Consider the following 25,551-nt stretch of genomic DNA (forward strand, 5'->3'; position numbering starts at 1 on the left):
TCAGATGACACATGCACAACATGGATCTCTGAACTAACATTAACCCCACAGTGCCTTTATGTCTCCCATCTCACATCTGAAACAGGCACCTCTGCCTTCACCCAGGGTCAGACTTAATCCTTCTGTATTCCATTCACAGTCCTGAGTGCAGCCTCAAACCACAACTCTGGACAGGACATGGACAGGGAACTTTGAGCACAGTACAAAAACACAGGGTGCTCTCCCTGGCCTTCAGAAGAAAAAAGAGGCAAAGGAGAATGTTGGCCTAGCCTTGAGGGAGGCTCATAATGGCTTTCCTCATTCTGCACACAGCAGAGCATCTACAAGCCACAGAAAAAGGGCTTGGAAGACAGGGGTGGTCAAATGCTAGTCAGTTAAGGATTTCTCTTTGCCCAACAGTATGCTCAGAGTTGCATACAGGTAAGGTACAGAGGGATACAGACCCTCCCCTGCCTACCTCAGCAACATGAACTCCACTATCCTATTCTATAGAAAAGAATACCTGAGATACAAAGGGCCTGTCTCTGGGAGCCGTCCCCATCCAAGTCCTGAGAGCACACCTGAAACAAACAGCTGCCCTCTGACACAGGGAAACTCTGTCCTCACCCCAGTCAGCCCCTCTGCTCTCTGGCCCACATAGGACAGAGAAAAGAAGTAATGAAATAGCACTGGTGCCAGAAGTCAGCAGGAAGCAAGCTCCCCCCCTCTTTCTCTTTCTCTCTCTTTCTCTTTGTGTGTTTCATCCTTCAGGACACAAACCTGCAAGTGCGCTCGTTTAACTCAAGCTGCCTCGACTTGCAACGTGAGTCTGTGAATTTGCAGGAACATTTACAGGTCTGGGGATCTTGTACAAACAAGTGCTTTCTCCTCTCTGAGCAAGGCTCACAGTGACTGCAAAAAGGCAAAAGGAAAGATGTCTAAGCTACAGCGCTTCAGCAGAAAGAAAATACACATGCAACACCCTGAACATCAAAGCAATCCCCTTGCCCCCTCCCGCAGCCCCCATGCTGCCAACTGGAGTGCCGTGGGCTGATGGATTTTCCAGCAGCACCTCAACAGCCCCAGCACAGCAACCCCTTGCATTAGCGTAGAGAAAGAAAACAGGCCTTCTGCACAGTATTCACAAATGCTGCATTGGATCCATTGGCTCAGGCCAGAGGGAGAAAGAAGGGGAAAGCAAGGATGGGAAGGTGAGAGGTCCCAGCCAGCTGTTGGCACATCAGTGAAAGGAATTCTCTGAAGTGGACTATTCGAGTAGAAAGAGGCCAGTGACTAAATGAGTTAAATACACAGGGTTTCTCCTCCCCTGGAAAGCAGCTGGGCTCCAGCATCACATGCTGACCCCTGCAGCCAGCACTGCCCTCCTTTCTGTAAGCCCCATCCCAACCTCATCGCCTAGGAGTCTCCTATGGAGGGGCCATGAATATACAATGCAGAATTTTGTGAACCACCATGAGAGAGGCAGAGCGAAAGAGACAGAGAGAGACAAGCCACCAAATCCAGCAGAAAGAGAGGGGAAAAAAAAAAAGAGAGGCCCCCCTGGCTCCCCAGCACCCCCTCTCTGGCTTCCCACTGTCCCACCTCTCCTCTCCACCTGTGACTCCACCAGACACACACGCACATGTGCACACGCGCACGCGCACACACACACACATGCATGGCAGATGCCAGCCTGCCTGTCACCAGTCATCATAGCAGTGAGGACACAAGACAAGTGGTGGAAAGCAGATGACAGAGTTGCAACCGGAAGGTGTGAAGAGGTGCAGGATACTCATCCACCCATAACACTCTTGTGCCTTGGGACAATGGTCACCACTGATGATTAGAGAGCCAAGCAAGCTAAAGCCACCTTCCCTGAGACAGCCTTAGTGCCAGAGCAGTGCCACCACCAGCAGTGCCCCTGCAGGATCTGCAGCCCACCAGTGACTGGGAGGGGAGGGTGAGATTTGAGCGAGCAGCAAGCAGGCAGATTGCTTTGGGGAGAGGGAGGGAAGAGAGTCTACAAGCAGAGGACACAAACGTACAAGCTGAGTGGTTTGTACCGGCCTTTCTTGCGCTTTCTCTTTTGACCCTTCCCCCTTCCTCGCTTTGATTTTCTGGAAGAAAAACAAAAAAAAAAAAAGAGAAAGAGAGAGAGGGGGAAAGAAAGGGAGAGATAGAGAGAAAACGGAAGAAAACGCAAGGAAGAAGAGAAAAAAAAATACAGCCATGTGCCTTGCTGGGAGGGGAGAAGCACATTAGGCAGGACTGGAGGGTAAATCCCAGGGCTGAAGCACAGATCTCCACCTCGCACGCACATTCACCGGCGCCGGCGCTCCTGTCAGCTCTGCAACCAGCCTGCCCACAGCCAAGCCAACACCAGGGAACTCAGCAGAGACCACCTCCTGCAAGGCTGCTGCGAGCAGAGGCGGATCTGCCTCAGAGAGGCACCTGCCCCCTCAGAGAGGGGCAGTGGGAAAGGGGCAGGGGGTGAGAGGGAGAAGGAACAGAAGGCTTTGTGAAAGCATCACGCCACCGCGGTGAGTGCAGACAACCATTCCAGGCAACAAGCACAGGTGCACAACAACTGACAAAAGGCAACCTGAGTTAAAGAGCTCTCTTCAGGGAAGAGGAAACCACTCTAGCCTGATGCACTGCCCAGCACTGGACCTAGGAGAGGGCAGCTGAGCTCCAATAGCTCTGCTGTAGGGTGGGTGGCAATCCTGCCTTGGGATGGGAGCACTCCACAGACAAGGGAAGAGATCTGATCTTGGAGAGGGTTATCCAGCCTCAAGGCTTTGCTCATCCACCTCATCTCCTGCCTGTGGTTCAGAGGACTACAGGAGATCTTACTTGTATGTCTGTAACATCTCCTCTGGCAGCCTCTATTCTGAGTACTGAAGAGTAAAGAATGGGAAAAGGATGGCCTGACCTAGTTATTTTACCCAGGAGATAATCAGCAAGCAGCTTTCAGTTCTTCCCTCCTTTCCCTCCTATCACAGTCCACATGGACCTGCCAGACAGACAAGCAGATGGAGCCAAGGTACTGACTCCATTCTGAAAAATTCACCAGTTGCCTCTGATTCTTGGGCAGGAGTTGAGCAGGTAGAGGCTAGGATATGCAGTCCTGGACACTAACCATGGATCCCTATGGGCCACTGAGAGCACAGGGAGCGAGGGAGGCTGGAGCCTGTACTGCTCCTTGAGCTACATCAGCACAGGAGCAAGGGAGAGACATGCAAGGAGAAGGCCCTAGGCAAAGCACCAGGGCTTGTCAGGCAAATGGGTCCCAGCTCTGAGGCAGTTCAGCAAAGGCTCCTTCGTTCCCTGGTGCAGCCCACCTCGGGAGAGAGCTGTCAAAGGGAATTGGAGGGATAGAAAAGAAAGCACCAGAGGTGTCTCCTAGGCCCTTTTCAAGTTGTCTCACTGGAACGAGTGTCAGAGCATCAGCTCAATCCCAGTTCTGCCCTACATGTCAGGCAGGAGTCACAGGGAGACGGTGAGGGGAAGCAAATCAACCTGAAGGGAGGAGAGGGGTACCAATATAACAAGGCTTTCAATCCAGCACAAATCAAAGCACACCAGTCTCTCCCATCCCTTCCCTTCCTTCCCTGGGGAGTGCGGAACCAGCAAAGAGCAGGCAAGGTGCTGTTAGAAGAGGAAAAGTGAATGCAACACAGTCCGAGCTGGCTGCTACAGCCACATCCCATCCTCACCAGAGCTCACACAGACCAAACTCTCACACACCTTCAAACTACAGAGCCACACAGACCGACCGTCCCCGACACGGCCCTGTGCAGAGAGGACTGCTGGCTGCATGCAGTCTGGTGCAGCCAGGAGCAGATTTCCAGGGGGAGGAGGAGAGGCTGGAAGGCAGCTAGAAACATACAACCCCCAGCAGAGGGGTGAAAGAAGCTCTCTCTCTCTCCTGTTTGCTCCCTCGGTCTCAGATTCAGCCTCATCTCCAAATATTCACTTCCTCCTCTCGAACTCTGCACCTCTAAATGGCAGAGTTGCTTTCCCAGCCATGCACAGTCCAGCTGATCCTCTCACTCAGAGAGATCATTCTTTCTTTCAACGTTGTTTTGTATTTTATGCTCATCCCTGCAACTACTGCAGGATTAGAGCTTATTTTTCTACTTTCCACAATCTTTTTACTTTGGGGAGGAAGTAAACGGAAGGTTGTGACTTAATCTCCTTCAGGCCACTAAAGGAAATCCATCAGATTCAAAAAACCCCTCATGAAAGCCTTCACCAAGACCCAGCTAGGACATCCACCTCCCTTTACACCCTCCCAGGTCCCCACCCAAACAAAACCAGGGTCACATCCTGCATGGCATCAGTCCTGCCTCCAACAGGCCTCTACTTCCACCTCTCCCTGTAGCCAGCAGAGTTCCTACCAAAGCTGCTGTGAAAGAAGCCAGCAAGTACTCACTCAAGCAGCAAGAAAAAAATTAATAATAAAGAAAGGCAGCAATTTGCAGTAACCAGAAACACCCCAGGAAGAGGGAAGGGGAGAATGGGGGCTGCACCTTAAATCCATTCCAGCAGGACAGACACGACGGGACTTCCCTGACTCGGGAAAAAGCATTAGGAATGACTGCCATGGCCATGGGTCATGCAAGGTCCATGTCTGGGGTATGAAGGAAGGACCATCAGATCTGGGTTTCTGTGACCACCTGGAATGGATTCAGAGCATCGCCCCATGCAGTACCATATGCCATTTCCAAAAACACCTTCTTAAAGTGAGCATATCCAACCAGAGAAAAGGGCAAGGGGCAGTGGGGAGAGGAAATGCCAACCAACCACCAAAAGAGAAAGGAGGAAAGGCTTATCACTTACTTTTCTTGTTTGTTTTTGACATCTTTCTTTGGTCTGTGGGGAAAGACAGAACAAAGGCCTCATTAGAAGGGAGCTTATCACATATACTTCTGGTATGATCCCCAGTTCCCACTAAGTCCAGGGAAAGACATGTACAGGCAGCATTGCAGGATGCCCATGGCACTGGTTAAGTGGTCCATCTCAAAGTGGTTTTGCTCTCCTGTTGACCCTTGCTGGCAGCTAGTGCCAAAAGATCCCAGGATGCAGGCTAGCACTGTCCACTCTGTGATAGCTAGAGATGGAAGAGCCCTGACAGCAGAGGGCTTCTTCTCCCAGGCTCAGCCATCCCACTGCAAACCAACCAAGAAGGCTACAGAAGCGTCTGAACAAGAGTCCCAACCCAATGGCAGAAAAAAGGAAAGGCTCAGAGTAAGTTTATTGCAAGAGGAACCAGTGCTGCTCCATTCTCACCTGCAGTCACATTTACTGTGCTGTAAGAAGCTCATGTGTGATATGTGCTGACTCTGATGGGGTTTAATTCTCATGATCTGGAATGAAAGAAACAGAGAGGGTCACTGCCTGTTCACTCTTCATGTTCACAGCCCCAAATCAGGCTGCTGTGCAGCAAAGCACTCACACCCCAGGTGCTCCTGGGAAGAGCAGGGCAGAGTTCGAGCTAGCTCTGAGGCCCCGTTCTCCCAGTCAGGGAAGGCCTTTGATCACAAGCGAGCAGCAACACCAGACTTGTGCCAAAGCTCTGTTTGCTCATGCATGCCCAATGCCAGCACTGGTGGACTGCCTTGGAGACAGGCACGGGAGATGTTGTACCCCCATAGCAAGGTCCTCAATGAGCCCTCCCTGGCTGATGCTGGACAGACAGTAGCTGAACATCCAGCCTGCTCATGCAGAAGCCATGCTTCAGTCTCACACAAAGGCCCCAAATGAAAATTCCAAATCCAACTCCTTTTCCTTAAGCCACCATTCCTTCCCAGCTGACATCTCATTTTCTCAGTAACTTGACACACAAAATAAATCTGGATACCTGTGTTTAAAAGAGTCCTACAAAGTCAGCCATCACCCAGACCCCAGCCCCAGGTACCTCCAGGGAAGTTGTTTAGAAGCTATGGAATACTGTCACATTCTCTTAACCCAGAACATGGCTGGAAAATTAGCTCTAGAGATCTGCTTTATTGCCTCTGACCCTTTACAGGCATGCAGGCATAGCAGTCAAGAACCGTAATTCAGCAAGGAATGGTAGGAAGAAAACCATCCCTAGCTACACCAAGCTAGTGTGGCTTAAGCCTGGAAGTGGAAAAGCAGTATGGGGAACCATGAAAGGGAACAGGCAGGTTCTCCAACAGACTTCAAACACAGCTCAAATTTCAAATAAAAGGACCTGCTGGTTAATCACTTAGCACTGCACATCTCTCATTGATATTGATAAAAATTGACAGCAATATTTACAGCAGCCATTCAAGAGGCTAAGGGACAAAAGCAGGTGAGGGAGCTATGGATTACAGGTAATGAGCACCAGCACAATTTTGGACAAGGTCCAGTCTGACAGACAAGGGCAGTAACTAACCTGTCTAAAGCCATTTGCATCTTTCCCCACAGGTCCAGCCTTTGCTATCATGGCCACTTTCAGGAGCCTCCAAACAAAGGAGGAAGAGGCCAGAGGCAGAAAGGCTTTTCCAGCTGACATAGAACAGTTTGTTTCATAAACCCCCTTTAACACCTGCTGTGGCAGGATAGCTAAAGACCCAAATTCCCTGCTCTGTTGGTACAGGTTGACCTCACATGCCCTTCAGGAGAGAGTACTGACAGGTTCTCCCCTTATGCCCTAACAAGCTGCCTTCAGAACAACAGCTGTGTGTAGAGTTAAGGTGGTGCAAGGGCCCAATGAGTATCTTCTTTGAGAACTCAGAGATAACACCATCAGAAATGCTCCTTTGCATTCTATAAGCACAAAGTGCTCCTTTGCAGAAATGCTCCTTTGCATGCTCTTACCTACTGTATTTGGGCAGGAGCCAAAACACAGACTCTCCTCTTAGCCTTAAATAGACATAGGCAACTTATCTTTTAACCCTGCGTGGTGTAACACAGATCACCAGGGTCAGAAGAAGGGTTCCCTGGGGTAGGGTGCACTTTCCCTGAATTAGCCGGGAGCTGGGACTTGGGGTGGCTGTGATGGCTGTCTTGCTTCCTTCCAACCAAGCATGGCAGATTGCAAGCTGGACCCTCACCTCCATTGTAACGTTGTACACATCCACAGGGACACATTCTAGGCCCTCATCGCCGCAGCAACCCGCACATCTCATCAGAGGCACACAGGATGGCTTGAATATGTACTCCACCTCATCAGGGTACTCCTGGAAAATGTCCACCAGGGTCTCAATAGTCCTGCAGAAGCTGCGCTCGTAGACTTCCAGGAATTTGATAACTAAAAGAGGAATGGAGGGAATAAGTTAATGCAAACTTAGCTCAAGAATGTCTAGCACTTCACCCCTTAAAGTGAGCCAGACAGTTGCAACACAACTACCCTATGCTCTTCACTAACAGTCTCACAGGCCTAAATCCATTGTCTGTGCTCTACATACACACACATCAAGTGGGAAGGGAAAAAGACAATCCTCTTCTACAGCTGCTTCAGGGCAAAGGCTAGATGGACAAGAGAGCTCACTGCCTTCCTGGTACCATGATGCATGCCACAGGCAACACTTTCCCAAACCTCTTCTCTGCTCTTCCCCATACTCCTGGTATGCTGCCACTAAGAATATCAGCTCAGCCAAAAAAAACCCTGAAGCTGCAGCAGATGATCTGCGCTCTGGACTAAGGCCCTTCACTGGTTCGCCCTTTGCTCCCTTTCAAAACAGTCAGTGGATGCCCCAGTGGTTTTAAAGCCAGAAGCATCCTTTGTACAGACCTCAGCACACAGACACTTCTGAGAGCAAGCAGAGGCTCTGAACCATGGAGCTATGCATCTTCACCCTTCCCGTCATCTACCTCTTTTGGTCATGCAGAACACCCACCTCAGCAAGTCACCACGGAACCATGACAGCATCCACTACAAGTCACAGCCTCCACGTCTCCACACTGACCACTTTCCCAGACCGAGGAACCAAGCCACCCACTGAAAGATTCAAAGTAGGCTCACAGCACCCCCAGGATTAACCAGACTATATATTTGGCTACTGAACCACAATGAGACAGTGTGGGAGGGGGAACAGGGTGGATCTGCCATTATCCCATGCCTTCCCTACGAATGGAGCAAACACTAACTGCTTGAGATCTGCACTGATTTCACAAGTATTTCTCAATGTTTCCCAGTCTCTTGCCAAAGCTTCATTTTGCTGCTTGGTCAAGGGTTGGAGAGATTTAAAGAGATGAGAGATAGTATAGATAAGTCTGCACACACAAACCCCAGGTGCCAGTACAGTACTGCAAACAGTGAGTACCTGGAGCCCTCCAGGCCTCCTAGCTCTAGCACCACACTGGCAACAGAGGATGTCTCACATGGAGCAGAGGGTAAGAGTATGCACAAGGAGATAGTACCTGCCCCATGCTGTTATGCACTATAATGATCCACCTGTACAGTATGCAGAGTCCTCCAGCACCAAGGTTGATAACTCAGAGTGATAAGAGCAAACTGCTTGCATCATGGAAAATAATGGTCTCCAGTAAGCGCTTCTAAAGTGCCCTGAACTTGTGACAAACTGGCATAAAGGTTACTTTGCCACAAAAATGCAAAAGCTGCAGGGCTTGGAGCTCACAGCCCGCAGTTAATTGTTGAAAGTTAATTCTAGGTCATGCGGGACTGACAGTGCCATAGTGCCGAAGTGCTGAGAGCGGGTACAAGAGGGGAGGAGCTTCCCTCCAAGGAGTTTGAAGTGTCAGAGAGCGTGAGCAGCTATTAAAAGAGAAAGTGGCTTGTGAAAGGGAAATGTAGCCTGGCAGGCAGGGACTGCTTGCTGGTATTCCTTGTCTAGAAGACAACGTTTCTGTTCCTTGTTCCTTCCCTTCCTCTTCCCTCCTCCCCTAACTGCCGTATGTCTCCTGTCCACTCTCCTATCTTGTCTGTGACTACCTCCTTCTCCTCCTTCTTCCTGTTCCCCTTTGGAGTGACCTTAGTCACCGCCTATGTTCCAACAAGTTGAACAATTTAATACGTGGGAAATTCTGCGGGCACAAAGACAGTCGCTGAACTGCAGTGTTGATTATTCACACTGTGCCAGACACAGGATCTGAGAACTCTGGCAGTTAAGACATAGTTCAGGATAAAAATGCTTACAGACCTACGTCAAGGGGAGGGACGGAAAGTAAAAGGGAGGGAAAGCAGCAGTTACCTGTGCAGATCAAATACTGCTCACCACACCAGTCTGGGGCATAAAGGAGGCAGAAAACAAGAGCAGAAAAGTGAAGTGAAATTGACTGGCTTCTGTCATGCTTTCCTAAATATTTGCACTACCCAGGCATTTGGATTACACCAGAGAAACCAGACTACAGATTGGCCCCAGAACAGCATGTTCAACTTCTTTTGCAGGGCCTTTACTTTCACAGCTGCACCCTGACAACTATACTTGAGATCTGAGAGATTTGACAGGACTAAATCGTTCACATGAAGAATTTGGGAGTTTCTACCTTTACATGACCATTTTCCAAAGTCTGAATCAGCCTCTGAAAAGGAACCAGGGAATCTTTCCCTAGCTGCCAGTCAGAAAATCCTGCCACAAAAGACACATTGCCTTATTTTGCTGGACACAGAGCATTCACATGGAGACTGCACAACACTCTGTAGTTCATTTGCACAGTTACCACCCAAACCAAAACAGAGCACATGACTGAGGTACAGTCAACCTCACAGCAAAGCCCTGCCCCTTCTACCATACCTACACTTACTCCTATGTACTGGGAGTTATATTCCACACTCTGCTAGGCTGACTCTGCCTGTGCTTCATTTCTATTGGTCGTGTCACACATGGAAGAAGGTCTCTTTCATGGGGAAGCACAGGAAGGTCACGGAAGGACTAACACTACTAGGTCTGCTCCCTTCCTGCAATCTGGGCTTCAGCCCACGTTAGAAGTTAATCCCACAATTAACTCACACTCCTACCCTGCAAGACACCTCCAGATTTGAGTCAGAGGTTCTTCGTTGTGAATGGAGGGGGAAGGAAGATTAAAATGCAGACAGGACCCACATTAACTCTTCAAGGCAGACTTTAAGTTCAAATTTGGAGCAGTTGAGTGAGAACATGCTGGACTAGAAAAGGAGAAAGTCTCTGATCATTTTGTCGCCCTCCCCATCAATGGCTTAGCAGCAATACAGACACACTGTTATTTTGAAAATAAAAGTGCAGCCACAAGTGCTAGTGGTTTCCCTTATTTATACCAGAAAATCTTTTCCCGTGAAACAAAGACTGTTTGTCTGACTCCTCTACAACTTCCTGCACCACAAAACATGTGGAAGCCTCTCTTGAGCTTAAAAGGGTAGGGGCTGAAGCTAAAATAACAATCTCCAAACAGAGTAAGTCCATCCCAAATAAAAACCCGTCACAGTTTGACATCTCAGAGGAAGTATAAAATGGCCAAAGATACAAATCCACCTTTCAGCCCAAGCCCCTAAGAGCTTCAGAGGAAGAAACTACAGGACCATCCTTGGGTAACAGAGGCCAGTCATCACCTCCTCTTCATAGAGGAGAAACTGAAGTATAGAGAGAGGACCTCTAAGTTCAAACCACAGGACAGAAGTAGAGCCAGGAATCCTGACTTTTATTTCACAAATGTATCTACATTGCAGAACCTGAAATAGCACCAGGACAATAATGCTGAAGTCTCACCACTTATATTGCCAGACCAGCTTGTCCTGCAATCCCATCAACCTTCTTGTGACAGAAGTTAATTCTGTTTGATTCTTTCCCTCTCCAGGAGGGATTTGTTGGGCACAACAAATGGCACAGATGAGGACACTAGCTCTTTTCTACCAACAGCAGAGAACTGGTTACCAAAATAAGCCTCACAGCAGGCCCCATTTTGATCCCTCTGGAGTCACTGAACCTTCTTCTCTTGACTTCAGCAGGAGCAAGGGTCAAACGCAACAGGCGGCAGCCCACCAGCAAATCAGAAATTTTGCCAGCACAAAATGGACACCTATTCCAAGCACAGCCTGCCACAAACCTCTGGCAACACACATGGAGTCTGTCACACCAATAAAGTTACAGAAATTGAAACTGACTGCTATGAAAAAAAAAAAAAGCCAATCTGGGCTCACAGTGCTGGAGCCCTCTGCTGACCTCTGGCTGGAATAACGCTGAAGGTCACAGCCGGAGGGGACCCTGCAAGCCGTCTGCCAGACCCTGCCATACAACAAGTGATCTGCCCTGCTATGCAGGTAAGGGGAAAACATGGTCAGGATGGTCTTAAAGCAAGTGACGATCACCTCAGCCTGAAGGTTGCAAAGTCCACAGCCCAGTTATCCCACTGCTGAACTGAGGCCTGCGGACAGAAGCCAACCTCCTGACACGCACAGGGCTACACTAGACAGGAAGCTCGCAGGAGACATCTCTGACTAACCCAGGGGCTGACTGCCCTTCTGGTCTACATTCACTCGCATGAACCAACGGGGCAGGGAACACTGTCACATCCTGGCCTTTGGGCAACCGGGAAGACACAAGATGACAGCAGCTGCAGAGAAACCACCTTGTTTCCCCACCAAGCAATAATCCTGTCCATACTGGACAACCAGGAACCAATTAGCAGAACCATCAGAACCTATCAGAGCCCTAGAGTGTCATTCCCTGAATCTGCAAAGTCTGCTAGCCCAAATCTCCAGAATAAAAAGGTGTATTTTTCAAGCCTGGCTCTTTACAGTGCTTAGCAATTTCCTGACTGTGGGGGTACCTGCGACTGCTGGGAGGTATGAGCCCAGAAATTCATCCTGGACTGCCCCTTTCTCCTCTTCCTCAGAGACCTGCCATCTGGGGGCTGCTCCGGCCTTTGTTCAGGGATCAGCCCTGACCACCCAGCCGGGTATCACCAGCACCGCCGCGAAAGAGGTGGGCAGCAAAATTTGACAAATCTCTTCCTACAGCACTGTGGCGAATCCCCCAGCAAACTGCTCGCCGCCACTCAGCTCTTTGTGCGCGCCCGTGTGTGTGTAGATATATATACACACACACACATATATATATATATAAATGAGCGTGCGTATGTGCACCAGCGCACGCACGCAGTTTCACTCCGAGCTGTGGTAAGCCAGGGGCGGGCTGGGCCAGCCCTGCTGCCCGCCCTGGCACCGCGGCCGCCCCGGAGCCCGGCCCCACGGCCACCCCCGGCCCGGCCCGGGCCCGCGGCGTGGGGCGGGGGCTCTCGGCCGCCGCGAAGGGGCTGATGGCGGCGGCGCCTCCCGCCGGCAGCCCCCGGTCCCGCTCCCCGGGAGGTGGCGGTGTTGGCCGCCAGCGGCTCCGGGGGCTCCTTCCCCCCAGCCCCCGGCCGTCCCCGCCCGCCGGGAAGCCGCCCAGCGCTTACCTTCATTGGGTTTCCGCTCCCCATCCCCCAGGGCAGGCGCAGCCTTCGACAACTGCAAAGACAACAGAAAATCAGTCACAACGCGGAACCGTGACGCGGTGCCGCGGCGCGGGGGGTCCCGGGCAGGGTCCCCGGTGGTCCCGGTCCCGTGGCCCCGGCGGGAGGGGGCGCCCCCGAGGCCGAGCCGCTCCCCGGCGGGCACAGAGACACCTTTTGTTCCCCCGGCCCCGGGGGAGCCGGGAGGGACGCGGGCGGGACGGCCCCGGGCTGGGCGATGGGGCTGGCGAGGCGGTGTGCCGGGCCCCAGAGACGCCCCAAAGGGAGCAGCGCGTCCCCGGGGAGCTGCTGCCAGTGACCGCGGGCAAACGCCGGGAGTAAATGCGAGCCCGGCGGAGAGAAGTAACGGGGAGACCTGCTGCTGCTGCTGCTGCCGACACGACCCATGAACCCGGGCACCGTAAAGGTGAATCTGGCCCGGGAGGGCAGAGAGGGGAGAAGGGCAGCCAGGCACGGAAGGGCATCGCTCCCCTCTCAATGTCACAGATGTCTGTCACCCAGCAGTGGTGGCCACGGAGGTGTCGGCATCTGGCCGGGTGTCAGGGCGATTAACTGTGACAGCACCACTTTGCCGACGGACGCCGCCAAACCGCCCGGGTTTTCTTCCCCTCTGATGGAAGGGAGGGCGGCGCGCGCCCTCACCTAGTGGTCCCAGTGCCCAGCCCTGTGTGCATCCCATTCCTGCGCTCCACAGCTTCCCCTGGGCCGAAAACGAAAAGGCTGCAAGTCACTCCTGCTTCCTTTTGGGACTAGGGACATTTCCAAAGCACTGATGCAGGCAGGAGTGGTGACAGGTAACCCACCCCCAAAATGGTATGGAGAAATATTACACCACTTTACTAAGGAAGTCTTTTTAATTCCAGGTGAAACAAGAACGCCACTCTTCCTGCTCCTCATGAGGGCTTTAGCTCTGACGTAACTTTCCAGCCAAGTCAGGCTTCCCCCTGCTGTTCTGTTCTGAACCAAAATGGAAAAAGCCAAGCTTTCTTCACTTCTCCGAGGTATGTTGCCACCTGTGTGATGCCATCCACCCCAGAACCTGCTGCTTTTCAGCAGAGGCCCATAAGAAGCATGGGGATCCCTACAAAATACTGCTTTGTCAGCTATATGCTGTGTTCAGGCTTAGAAAAAGGCCCTCTGATGATGTAGCTGAAGACAGAACTGAATTAAGGCCAAGTCCACCCCAGGCTCACAACAGGAATCTGCCACCTATGGTCTTCTTAGCAGTCCTGTGCACAGGGCAGCACCACCATCCAAGCAGCCGAAAATGTCAGCTTTTAAAAGGAGGGGGCAAGAGAGCCAGCTAGAAGCCCCTCTCCCAGACATTCCTTTGTGTCTGTGCATAGTTCCCTTTGTCTAAGGTCCCCCTAACCGAACTTGTTCCTCATTTCAAAGTCTTTCTATACCTGGGCATAACTTAGCAGCCCAGACCTGAGCTGCCCCATGTGTGGATCTATTTCTCCTCTGGGGAGGAGGGGGGCTGTGTGCCCAGCCTCAGTGCTGTGACAACACTTTAAAAAGCAGGTTCCTAGAAACAGTTTCATTCCTGAAGTGTGAAGGTCACTGCAACAGCACAAACAAAATGGAGGCAGCGGAGGTTGCAGCGGCCTTCCAAAGCCACTGAGTGCCTGACAATCTATGGGTAAAAAGAAAACCGCATCAAGGGCAGAAAAGCCTCAATCTGCTATGGCACAGGAAGAGGATCACGAGCCAAGTCAGTTTATTCAAGTCACAACACCCCCAAGACTTTTCACAGAGGGATTTCTGATTCACACACAAAATGACCATGACAGACTGAGTAAAATTAGCTTGGAGACACCTTGAGGGTCATTTTTACCCATTCTCTATGCAAAACTACCCAGCCAGCTGCCAAGCCCACTGCCTCCTCACATGCAAGCACACAGGCTGCACAAGTGATGAGAAGCAGAAGCAAGCCACACACACGCTTCCACTACTCACCTGTGCCTAGCCAGCACCTCACCCTGCCCCTGATGTAGTGAAGCAGGAGCCAGAACACTCTCGCAGTGCTCACCTGGACCTGGGATGTGATCTGACCCCAAAGATGGGAAACGAGAGTGCAAAGTGGGCAAAGAGCTTCTGAGCTTTCCCAGGGGAGCTCTCAGCAGAAACTCCAAAGGTTTCCCAGAACTATCAGTAACAGGCTCTCTGCTCACTATTCCAAGAAACTTTTCTGCCCTTTCAGCAGTGCCTTTCACCTGTGCCTAGTGCCCTCAAAGCACGTCCACTAGAACAGCAGGTGAGGCAGGGCCTTGTGTCTCACTTCAAAACACTCTGCTATGTATCAGACATGGGGAACCAAAAACATTCCTCAGGACAAGCAGGCCAACTGTGCCCTTCGGTAGGAGCCTGAAGGTCATGCTCTCCTCTGCTGGCTTTTGGCATTACCCAACAGTACTGTAACACAATTTCCTTCCAATAGATTTTCAACATTTAGCAGTAGTGTGGAAGCAACCCCTGGCCTGGCCTTGAGAGTAGGATAAACGAGCCCAGGAACGGGGCTGACAGAGGAAGCTCCTTTCTGTGCTCTTTGCAGGTTGTAGCAAATGCACATCCCTCCCTCTATGGGGTAAAACCTTCTCTAATAAATAAACCCACTTCACACCATACACATGTCTGTACCTTCCCTGCCTCCCTTCTCCCCCAGTCCCTGTCCAAAGCAAGCTTTGCTCTGAAGGGAGAGAAAAGGTTAATCAAGTCATTCCTCTCTAACCATCACCCCCCTCACCACCACCACCAGCACTCTTTTTCTCCCTTCCCCTCCCCCTAATCTGTGCAGGCTCATTAAAAGAGCTTTGTAACTGTTTAGGACTGGAACAAACAATCCATCCACTTTGAGAGGGACTCTGGGACAGGAGTTAAGGCACTTTTCGTCTTAGGCACTAGAAATTCTCAGCGTTTTCTGCTTAGGAGGGGGGGGAATGGGACTCACTGCACTCCTTCTCCATTGTACAAGCAGACAGAGGTCAGTAATCCTGCAAGCTGCCAGCACAGCCAAGGGACCTCTGACAGAACAGACAGGAGAATGGATTTGGGCTTGCTCAGGAATCAGTGAGCCCCTCAGACGTCCCTCTCCCTTGCTCTCAAAGGAGTGCTCCTCTTTCCAGCCCTCTGTCCTCAGAGCACAGGAACGGCTCTGGGGAAGGTGACCTGCTGCGTCCCAGCTGCCTAAGGGCTGTGGAAGCAGGTTCTGGTGGCTCCCCATCGTGGTGTGGTGCAGAGGCACAGCAAAGGCAGGCAGCCTGGTGGGTGTGCGATCATTAACAGTCTAGTCACAGGCTTGTTCTCCCTCCCTCAGTGTCTGATCACTGCCTCTTCCCTATGGCAATACAGCTGGTGTATCCAGGTCTCTCTGCTGTTCTGGGCAGGAGGGGAAGAGCTCCCAGACCAACATCAGGAGTGACCTGTCACCAGGCTGGCAGCAAGACCCACAGATGAAGGAAGATGGGGAATAACCACCTATCCCCCATTCTCTAGGAAAGGGAGGACTGGGAGGGACAACAATGCAACCTCTCCAATCCCAATCTGTGTGAAGACTGTGCACACCGTTCCGCATAATCAATCAGCTGGGAAGGTGGCACTGCAAAAGTGACTTTCCTTCCCTAGCCTGCATGGAAAGGTATCACCACCAGTGGAGGCAGACACTTGTGGCATCAGTGCTGCCCAGACATGACCATGAAACTGTTTCCCACCATCTAAGTCTTGCTGCAGGAACAACCATAACAACTACCTCAGCAAGGAGTCATCCCCCTGAACCCTCACCAGAGGAGTGCTGTGATTCCTGCATCCCTTCTCCTTCACTTCCAGGAAAGCTGCCTGACACACGCTGGACCCTCTTTCCCCAGGTCAGACTCTGCCAGGGCTTTTATTTAATGCTCTCTAACGTGCCTGGCTAGCTAGATAGATCAGCCTGACCACCAGATAAATATTATCATCAAAGCACAAACCCTAGTCCTGTGTGAAGAGTCATGCCTTCTGCCATGCTCAGAGTCATCACCAAGCTGCCTACGTGAGATCTGCTGGTATTTCTAACGTTCCCATCACTGTGGTGCCCGGACAACCAACGGACAAATAAGGACAGGACCGAAGGGCAGATCTCACCGTGGATCTGCCTGAGCACTTACACAGCCCACACCACCCAGGTACCTGAACCTCTAGTTATCTCTCGTGTCTGTCCGCGCAACATATCCCCCCAAACTCCTGTAATTCCTCCCTACCATTTCTTCCATCATTATATTGTTTTCTCATCTGCACCATCCTCCAGCCTAGGAGGAAAGGCAGCATGAGGCTTTTATGAGGACAGATCTCGGCTCTACCTGATCCACCGTTTCATCTTCTGGGGAAGAGGAAGGGGAGGGGAAAAGGAACAAGGGGAGGGTTAAAGGGTGTTATCACTGGACACCTATACAGACTTGTCTGTACTATACGTGGAGAACAGATGCTACTGTACAATTTTACTGAGGAGCTGGGAGGCAAAGACACTCCTATTCTGTATGATGGTGGAAAAACTCCTGGAGAGCAGAAACAATTGTCCCACCAGCCAAATCTGGCAGGAAGGCAGCAGGGAGCTGCTCTGTGCCACACTCAGTGAGAGTGCGCCTCAGTTCCCATCAAGCACAGCCGAGCACAGCCTAATGTGTGGCTGTCACTGGATAAAGTAGAGATATAACAGGCTAGAAACAAAGCGTGCAGTGCTTGCATGACTTCAGTTACAGCTGAAATGGCTCCTAATTGGGGAGTTGCCTTCCAGCATCGGTGCTGAACAAACAATGTGAATAACTGATTAGTTTGCAAGCGACGTTTATTTTCACGATTGTGGGAGATGACCTGGCCCGCGCTCTCTCCAAGTGTCGAGCAGAAATGGCAGGAGAGAACTAACCTGTTAAAACCTTTAAAACGTGCCAGCCTGCCTCGCGAACAGCCACCTTCACGTGGGCACTCTGTCTAAACCCCTTAATATCTCTTGGCAACACAGCCCTCTTGACTCTTTAGAGAACAGATTTATAGGACAGGTTTACAAAGACAGCTGCCCTTCTTTTTCTTTTTTTAAAAAAAAGGAAAGGAGGAAGAGTTGGTTTCTAATTCCTCAAGAATGACAATAAGGTAAAAGTGATTGAAGAGGAAGAGAAAAATCCTTCGTTTTGTAATCTCGGTGCAGGAGATCTATATTTTGATTTTTTTTTTCTTTTTTCTAATCTGGAAGAAATTCTGGATCCATTTTGTCCTCTTTGATCTCTTATTTGTTTTTCCAGCTAGGCATTTTGAACTCCACACGGCGGCACGAACCCGAGCTGGGACCCAAGGCAAATATCGCCGAAGCAGCCTTTTGCAATGTCAGGAGACCCGAGGCTGATGCAAGAAGGCAGCGCGCTGCCTCCCTGCCCCGCGCCCCGGCGGGACCCCACGGCCGCGCCGGGAGCCCCGCGCCGGGGCGCGCTCGTGTGCGCGGGCACTCCGCACGGCGCTGCCGCTGCCCCGGGGCCCCGCGGAGCTCCGGGCAGCGCTGTCCCCCCGCAGCAGCACCGCACACGTGTCTGTGCTGCGGGCACCCGCCCGCACCCGGCGCCAGCGGCGCGGCCGCACCGCACCGGGCAGGTGGGAGGCAAAGGGGGGCAGCGAGAAAACAAAAAAAGGGGGGAAAACTATTGTCGGCCGTCTGCCTTCCCTCCTCCTCCGCTACGCGGGGCACAAAAGCCCCCGTCCCGCCGCTTACCTCCGCGCTCTGCAGATAGAGCAGCGCCGCCAGCCCCCAGCGGATCCAAGTGAGCAGAAAGTTCATGGTTGCCGGCGCACGCCGCGAAGCGGGGCCCGCCGTGCTCCGCCTCGCCGCCGCCGCCCCGCTGCCGCCGCCGCCCCGCCGCGCTCTCGCCCGCGCCTCCTCCGTGCCCGCCGCCGCCTCCTGGGGTGCCGCCGGCCGGGCGCTGCGAAGGGTTGCGGGGTAAGGGGGGTTCCTCTTCGGGGTCTCCGGTTTCACCCCTCCATAAGCCCGGCTCTCCGCCGGCCCTCGCTGCTGCTTTCCGTGGGCGCTCCGCCGGGCCGAGCGCAGGCTCCGCGGCCGCCCTGCCGCCGCCCGGCCCCCGCCGCCGGGCAGTCCGAGCTCCACAGCGGCGCCCGTCCGCGGCGCTCTCCCCGCGTCGGGGCAGGCAGGCACCCGCGCCGCGCTCGCTCGGATTCGCGCACTCACGGCAAAGTTTGCGCGGAAACTTTCAATGCATCTCTTTTCCTGCGCCCCCTCTTCGCGGCGGCTGCCTCCGGCGGCTCCCCGAGCCGGGGTCACCTCCCCGGGAGAAAGGGGCTGATTCCGCCGCCGCTCGGCCCGACCCCTCTCCGCAAATCGGGGTGGTGGTGGAGGAAAGGACGAACAGAGCGTTTTCCTTCTGTCCTCTCCGTTACTGTCTCTCCCTCTCTCTGTCCACCGCTTTAAAAAAAAATCAGAATAGTAATATATGAAAAAAAAAAAAAAAGAAGAAAAAAAATCCAAGCTGGATAGAGAGGGAGGGAACTGGGGCGTGGGAAGGCTCTGTAGAAAAGGGAGGAAAAAAAAAATCCCAGCGGATCAAAGTATAGGTGGGGAAAAAATAAATTAAACGAGAGGATAAAGCAAGGCGGCAAGCTAACAGCAGGTCCCGGTGCCCGGGGAAGGCTGCTCCCGTGGCGCGCTGTCCCCCGCCGGCGCGGCGTGCGCTCCTCGCCCCCGGCGCGGCGGCAGCCCCGCTCCGCGCACTCCAGCGGCGGCTCCGCGCAGCGCCCGCCCCACCGCCCGCCGCTCGTCAGCACTCTGCAACTGATCACAGCGGCCACGGGGAGAGACGCTCCGGCAAGTCCCACCTCCTCGGCGATGGCCCGGCCTCCTCTCCCCGCCCTCCAAGCCCCGCGGTTCCGTACGCCACAGCCGTAGCCCCGCGGCTCGCACATTTCGAATCCGGCTCCCTGCCCTGCTTTTTCGCCGCGCTTTCTGCCGTGCCGATGGATACATGTTCGGGTCAAAATTCACTTTGCCCGTGGGAATTGTTCCAAAGTCCATCAGAACCATTTGGGGAGAGGGGCGGCGGGGGACAAACTGTAATCACACCCATCATCTGACCACCCCCCAGGACGTGGCTTTTCAGATACAGGGATTTCTTAGCACCTATGTGTTAAAGGGCTGAAGGAGCGTTATCCTCAGGTGGGTTTTATTTCTCTTAACCCAATGGTATTCTCCCGTGGCTCTGGAGCCTGCCTATGCTGGCTGAGTGGTGCCTGGCTGTGCAGAAGGGTGTCATACGGAAGGGGTGAAGGTTTTGTGAGACAAACCCCACCCTGCTTTCTGAGACGGTATTGGAAGGGCAAGGAGGCAGCCTTGTCTCGCTGAGTTTGGTGCTGGCGTTCCCCAGCTGAACTACTTGGTTCCTGTCACACAGAATATTTCTTCATATGGCATACATAGTAACAATACATGTGTGTCAACATACATCTTTCTTCTGCTTTTATCCTCCAAGGACCTTATGTGGCAGATGGAGTGGAAGCCCAGACTGGCAGACCCTCGGGCTCACCATGGGCTTGAGGAAGGGGTAGGGGGAAAAGACATCAAAGAAAGAAAAGGCTATATTGTCATTTAAAAGCAGGTATTTCAATGCTGTGCCACAGACTCATAGTGATACAGGCAAAGCATTGGCTCTATAGAGGCACCTGCTGGCTGAGAGAAACACATGAGACAACACCCCCCCAAAAAAAAAAAAAAATCTTCGTTTTCGGTAGATCTTAGACCTGTTCATCCCTTTGTTTAATTTTTAAAAATTCTGTGTCACCCCTTGGTGCAGTATGTGGCGATATTGCCCCGGTCACACTGATCCTGAGGAAGGCTGGGAGATGAATGACAGGTCTGCCTGAGCAAGGAGCAGCTCCCATCTGGCCCCTCCACTGCCCCAACTGCAGGTCACAGCCCACACCCCTTGTACCCACAGCCTTCCATCTGGGCAAGGGTAGAAATCCAGCCCAGTTGAAAGTCTGAAGGAGAATATAAACCCTTTCTCCTCAAGGATCACGTTCCTACAGCGGAGTGGTGGGTGTTGTTCAAATACTGCAAAATAATCTCTTTTCTTTTGCTTTTTTTCTGTCATTTTTTTACCAATTGTTGCAGAGGGTTTCTGAAGAAACAAATGCCCATCCAAAATAACTACAGTTCTCTATATTCAGGATACAATTGCCAAAAATGCCTTCCAAAAGACAAGGAGAATTCAACCTCCTCCAGGAAAAAGAGGGGATATTTCATTAACTGAAGGAAAAGCCAATTTAAAGTTCCCAGAGGCAGGAACCACTTCGACTCTGTTCCAGTTCACTGTGAACAGTTCCATCTTTATGCCAGGCCTCTGCACTGCAGACCAACAGCAAGCAGATTAACTCCCTCAATCCTTTTATTTGGTGGAAGGTCTTAGGTACCTTTTCCCCTTGTGCTAGATGAGCGTTCTATGAATGAAGGTAGCTCTACCGCAAATAACTTCCAATTTTAACACTTCTCTGGATGGACAAAATCCCTCCAGCTGCTGCTTTGAGGGAAGTCCCTCACAGAAACCCCACAGAAAACATTAAATCCATGAGTGGCAAGGGGCATCTTAACCCCGTAAAGCTACAATGTACTGTAAATAATGTACAGAACCCAACTTCTAAAATTACCACTACAGGATTGCTCATCTCGTTTTATATTTCATCTGGATCCTGTGATCTTCCACCTGCCAACATCCTGTAACCAGGAGAGCAGGGTATGCGAAGTTTGTGCAAATGGTCATGTACTTGCTGAATTCTGGCACCAGCAAGGACATTCATGTGCCTTCCATGTTAACTTTACACCATAATAAATACTGACATTGCTATAGAATCTGCAGTGTTCGTGCTAAGCACTGCTCACCAAAAAAGCAAATCTATCTGTGTCCCAGCTAGGCTTCTTTATTAGCCTGGTTACGCTCCCATGCCCATGGCCCCTGAGACAGAAAGCATCAACAGGCAGGATTTTAAATATGGAATACCTAAAAGCACGATCCCCATGTTTATGAACTTAATGAAAGATGTGTGATTTGCAAAGAGGCAAGGTAATGACTTATTTGGAGCTGTGAGACGCTGAGAACTTTTAAGAACAATTTAGGACTTCATCTTGCAGACTGAACTCAGTCAATGCTTTGGCATTGACTTCAAAGGGCATAAGATCAAGCCTTATTTAGGGGCTCAAAATACAAAATTAGGAGCCTAAATTTAGGCACCCATATTTTAATACCTTGACCTGTGTTAGTAATACCCTTCATCTAATCCCTCTATTTAACCTGAAAAGAGAGAATGAGAATAACTTTTTACTGACTTGCCTAAGAGAACCTGTGGCAAGAAATGCATTACCCGCACTTCGTTTATTTTTAATCCCCTCTCTCAGATCCCCAAAATAACAGCCAGAGCAGTGTTAGTGGAGGAGCTCAGACTCACTTTGAAATTGGAACAGGAAATGTGAGAAATGTGGGCATCAAAAAATAAATTAAACAAAACAATATTTTCTTAGTATTCCATCTTTTGGGCAAGTCCGGGGGGATAATCCAAATTAGGAGAGAAGTCAAAGAAACAAAGAGTAATTTTAAGCATTTTAGTGCCAGAGCTATTTCTTAACACACAGCTCACTCACTGATTTCAAATATAGTCCCTCAGCGCAGAGCATGGAGGACAGAACAAGAAAAATTAACATTTTGGTATGGCCTTCTAGCAGATACGGAAAAAAGGCCAGAATGGAGTTAACTGTTGGGAGAAGCAGCCAGGTGAACCGATCCTAAACATCCTGAGGTATTTCAGGTGTTTGTTTCCCTGTAGGAAAGCACGAGGAGACAAGATGCAGTAACCCAGCAATGGCCAAATTGCCTGCAATGGTCGCAAAATGGTGAATCAATTAACTGTGTGAGTGTTATTATTGTGATTATTTTTGTGTTGGTTGCACTAACAGGGAAGGGAGCAGCTGTAGGTATAACAAAAGGTTGCTCCTCTGAGATGCTTTGCCGACGCTCCCTCTGCTGTGATGTAAATAGAATACATGTGATGGGTAAGGGCAGCGCTCAGCTCGGATCTGCAAGCATTAGAGATGCCCATGCACCACCCACTGGCAGTTTCACTTACCTCTGTCACTCAGGAGTTTCCCAAAGATCTTCAGCTTCTGGAAAGAGAGAAAAATGTTCATGAATGCACAGCACCATCACTCGTTCTGTACTTCTGGGTTGATTTTGTTCCCTGGACACCTTCCCATAGTCAGTAATCACATCAGGTTATGAGGAGTTGCATCCCTTTCCTTACTCTGTTTTCCTGTCACTGACTGGATCTTTGTATCATCCTTTTGCAGTAAGCAGCAGAGGCAGTGCCAAATGAGTGGAGGTAACAGGACAGGTCCTCAACCATCAGCAGGATTGTTTTCACATCTACAGAGACATCAAGAAACACAAAACAGCTCTTCCTGCCAAAACGATATGTAATGTCAGCTTAAGGGTAAAATCATCTTGACCCTGACTTATATTTCCCTGGCTAATAGATCTGGTAGGAGTATACACACAGAGTTTTTGTGATAGTACTTCACGTTACACTTACATCACATTCCCTGGAGAAGTATCTGATGGGGCAGCCTTACTTATTAAATCATTTCCTGTAGGGGAGAACTCATTTGGGCTCATTTATTATCATTTGTCCTGGAGCTCATATTTTGCATTCTGAGCATAAGAAGTGGGTGTTATTCATGGCTATGGGTCTAAGAACCAAATGCTAATTTCAGGAAAACTGTTCTATTGTCTGAAGTTGATCACTTGATGTTTGTCCCAGGTGCTAGACACATGTTGCTTGCTGAAGGAGAGATATGGCTTGATCTCAGATTTTGACATTTTGGTAACTACCAAACAAAAATAAAACAAAACTCAAGTATGCCTATCCCTCCCCTGCAAATCAAGTGGCATTTAGCAATATTGACTTGAACAATAAATAAATCTATTCAACAATCAAATCAGAACAACCTCAGTGAGGCACCAAATGAGTACAATAACAGAGACAAACAAGTTGGACAGTCCCCTGCAAAGACAAGCAAACAGGACTTCAGTCCAGAGGAACCCACAAAGCACCTATTCTGCATTCCATGGGCCTCAAAGTCCCCCCCAGCACCTCTCACCAGACTTCAGAGCTGTAGCAAAGGCCAAATACCACAAACATAACTCCCCACAGGAAGGGAAGAGGGCAAGGCTCTCTCCAAAGTCCTGGCAGAGGCAGGCTGTGGTTTGCCCCAGCGCCCCACACAACTATCTCCACAACTAGCACCAAGGAGAAAGGTAGCAAACCCCAACCCGTGGTGTCTGTCTGATGCAGAAGGAACTCCCTTCTGCCCATAGATCTGACAGTCAGAATAAATTCTGGGGACGTGGGGACAAGATCACGAGCACACCACTCATTCACCAGTGCTCCCCTAGAAGGAAGAAGCCACAGAAGGCCTGCCACACAGGCACAGTGTCAACAAGTGCTGACCCAACCTCCTCTCATCTGCTTGGTGAGATCCAAAAGCCCCTCTACAATGAAAAGTGTGTGGGGGTGGCAGGTATAACTTCCCTGGAATGAAAAGCCAGAGAGCAGCTACTGGCTATTTGTGGTTCCCTATCCCAGGGTACCAGAGGGAAGTGAAATGTATATGTACCAAAACAATACCCATGCCTCTTCCTCAGTAATTAGGGTCTGAGGTAGGGAGTCTCCCCAAACACCACTTCCCCACAGGTGACTGTAGACGTCCTTGCACCATTTCCTCCTCCCACCCCCTTTCCCACAAGTAACTTGTGATCATCCCAGTTTCATCTCCACAAATGACTCGGGACCTGATCTCTTCAGGAAATCCTGCCTACTCAATTGTGTGGGCTATAAACCCCAACCAAAGGATGCTCCAATAAAATCTGCAGCTGGATGCCAGTTAAATTTTCATACTTACGCTAGATTATTATCTGGTGTGTAAACCACAAACCATATATACAATTGCAAGGCTTCCATCTCAGAGGTATATTAGTGTCTGGCTCTATACTCTAAAAACATGCAATTTTTAAAAAATAACAGACCCTACAAATTGTTTTGGATAAATGGAAATTTTATAACTCTTTTAAATTGCAGTTTACACAAGATTGTATTTCAGTTTTGTGAGGATCTTAAGTAGAGCATATTAAATACAGTTCAGTGAGCAATTTCATGAAAGCATGTTGGGTTGGTCAAAACAGGGAAGATTTCTTAAATTCCTTCTGCCTTTAGGCTTCACAGATGCCCACACACCTTGGTGGCTGTCTGCCCAGAACCACACCTTCACACCCCAAAAAAGGCTGGGCAGTACCCCAACTAATTAAAAATCAAAATAAGAGCAAATCGTTTGCTAGAAGGCTCCTAAATTCTCCAGCTCTCAGTCTCCTGGGGGAGCTCTTCTCAGCTCTGGAACTGAAATGCAGGGTGTACAGCATTTCTGGAGAAAAAAGGCTGAGAGAGAACCTTCCTCATCCTTGAGCAAACTCATTAGCCTCCTCCTTGCTAATTATAATTTCATAAATTCTTTTTTCCTCTTAGTATTTCAAAACTGAGTTCTGAAGCCAAATCTTGGAGGAAGGAACTTTGGTCCGAAACAGCTTTAACTTGAGACAGCAGTTCACTAGTGTCAGTTCTGGGAAAACTTCACTTACACCAGCAGGACAAAATGTAGCCAAGGCTTAGAATGCCTGAGATGTCAGAAAGGCCTCCTTTCTTACAAGTACGATATTCATAAATAAAACTACTTTTGAAGAAGATTGGCAAAATCCAAACTGGGTAATAGGTTTCCTGATGTCACCAATTCACAGAAAGGTCAATATTAAAAGCCCAAATGATTTAAAACAAAAACCATAGTGACAGCTACTCGTACAAATGCCATCCATCAACAAAATTAAGTTCAAACACATGATCAGTTTCGTCATTTCCAGCTTATTTTCTGCTCATCTGAAAAGAAGTGTTTTTTCTGGAACTAAACTATAGGTCAAAGAGCATAGCTTTTGACATCTATAATTTGATAGAGAAGTTGCTTTTCAGTATTATTTGTATTCTCAAATATACACTCTTTTAAAGGCCAACAGACAAAGGAAGGGATGTGAGTTTGTAAATCACTAGTGAATCTAAAAT

General features: G+C 50.3%; 1 protein-coding gene and 1 long non-coding RNA gene across 7 annotated transcripts in view; one reads left to right on the forward strand and one right to left on the reverse strand.

Moving 5' to 3' along the window:
• Positions 1-18,943, reverse strand: part of VEGFA (vascular endothelial growth factor A) — a 23,084-nt gene extending 4,141 nt beyond the window's left edge. Inside the window, exons 1-7 of one of the 6 annotated variants that reach the window (XM_064414623.1) lie at positions 18,110-18,943; positions 12,322-12,373; positions 7,044-7,240; positions 5,272-5,348; positions 4,822-4,854; positions 2,025-2,096; positions 760-891 (exon numbers count right to left, since the gene is read on the reverse strand). In XM_064414623.1, coding sequence (XP_064270693.1) covers positions 760-891; positions 2,025-2,096; positions 4,822-4,854; positions 5,272-5,348; positions 7,044-7,240; positions 12,322-12,373; positions 18,110-18,175 — 629 coding nt within the window. In that variant the 5' untranslated portion in view covers positions 18,176-18,943. The other 5 variants (XM_064414625.1, XM_064414626.1, XM_064414627.1 and 2 more) reach the window with 5 other exon arrangements.
• On the forward strand, positions 12,807-17,783 carry LOC135297272 (uncharacterized). The gene is made up of 3 exons (XR_010359321.1): positions 12,807-13,379; positions 15,765-16,538; positions 17,649-17,783. It is a non-coding gene; the product is annotated as an uncharacterized LOC135297272 (long non-coding RNA).
• Positions 18,944-25,551: the final 6,608 nt, after the last annotated feature.

Source organism: Passer domesticus, chromosome 3 (genome assembly GCF_036417665.1).
Source record: "Passer domesticus isolate bPasDom1 chromosome 3, bPasDom1.hap1, whole genome shotgun sequence".
Classification (NCBI taxonomy): Eukaryota; Metazoa; Chordata; class Aves; order Passeriformes; family Passeridae; genus Passer; species Passer domesticus.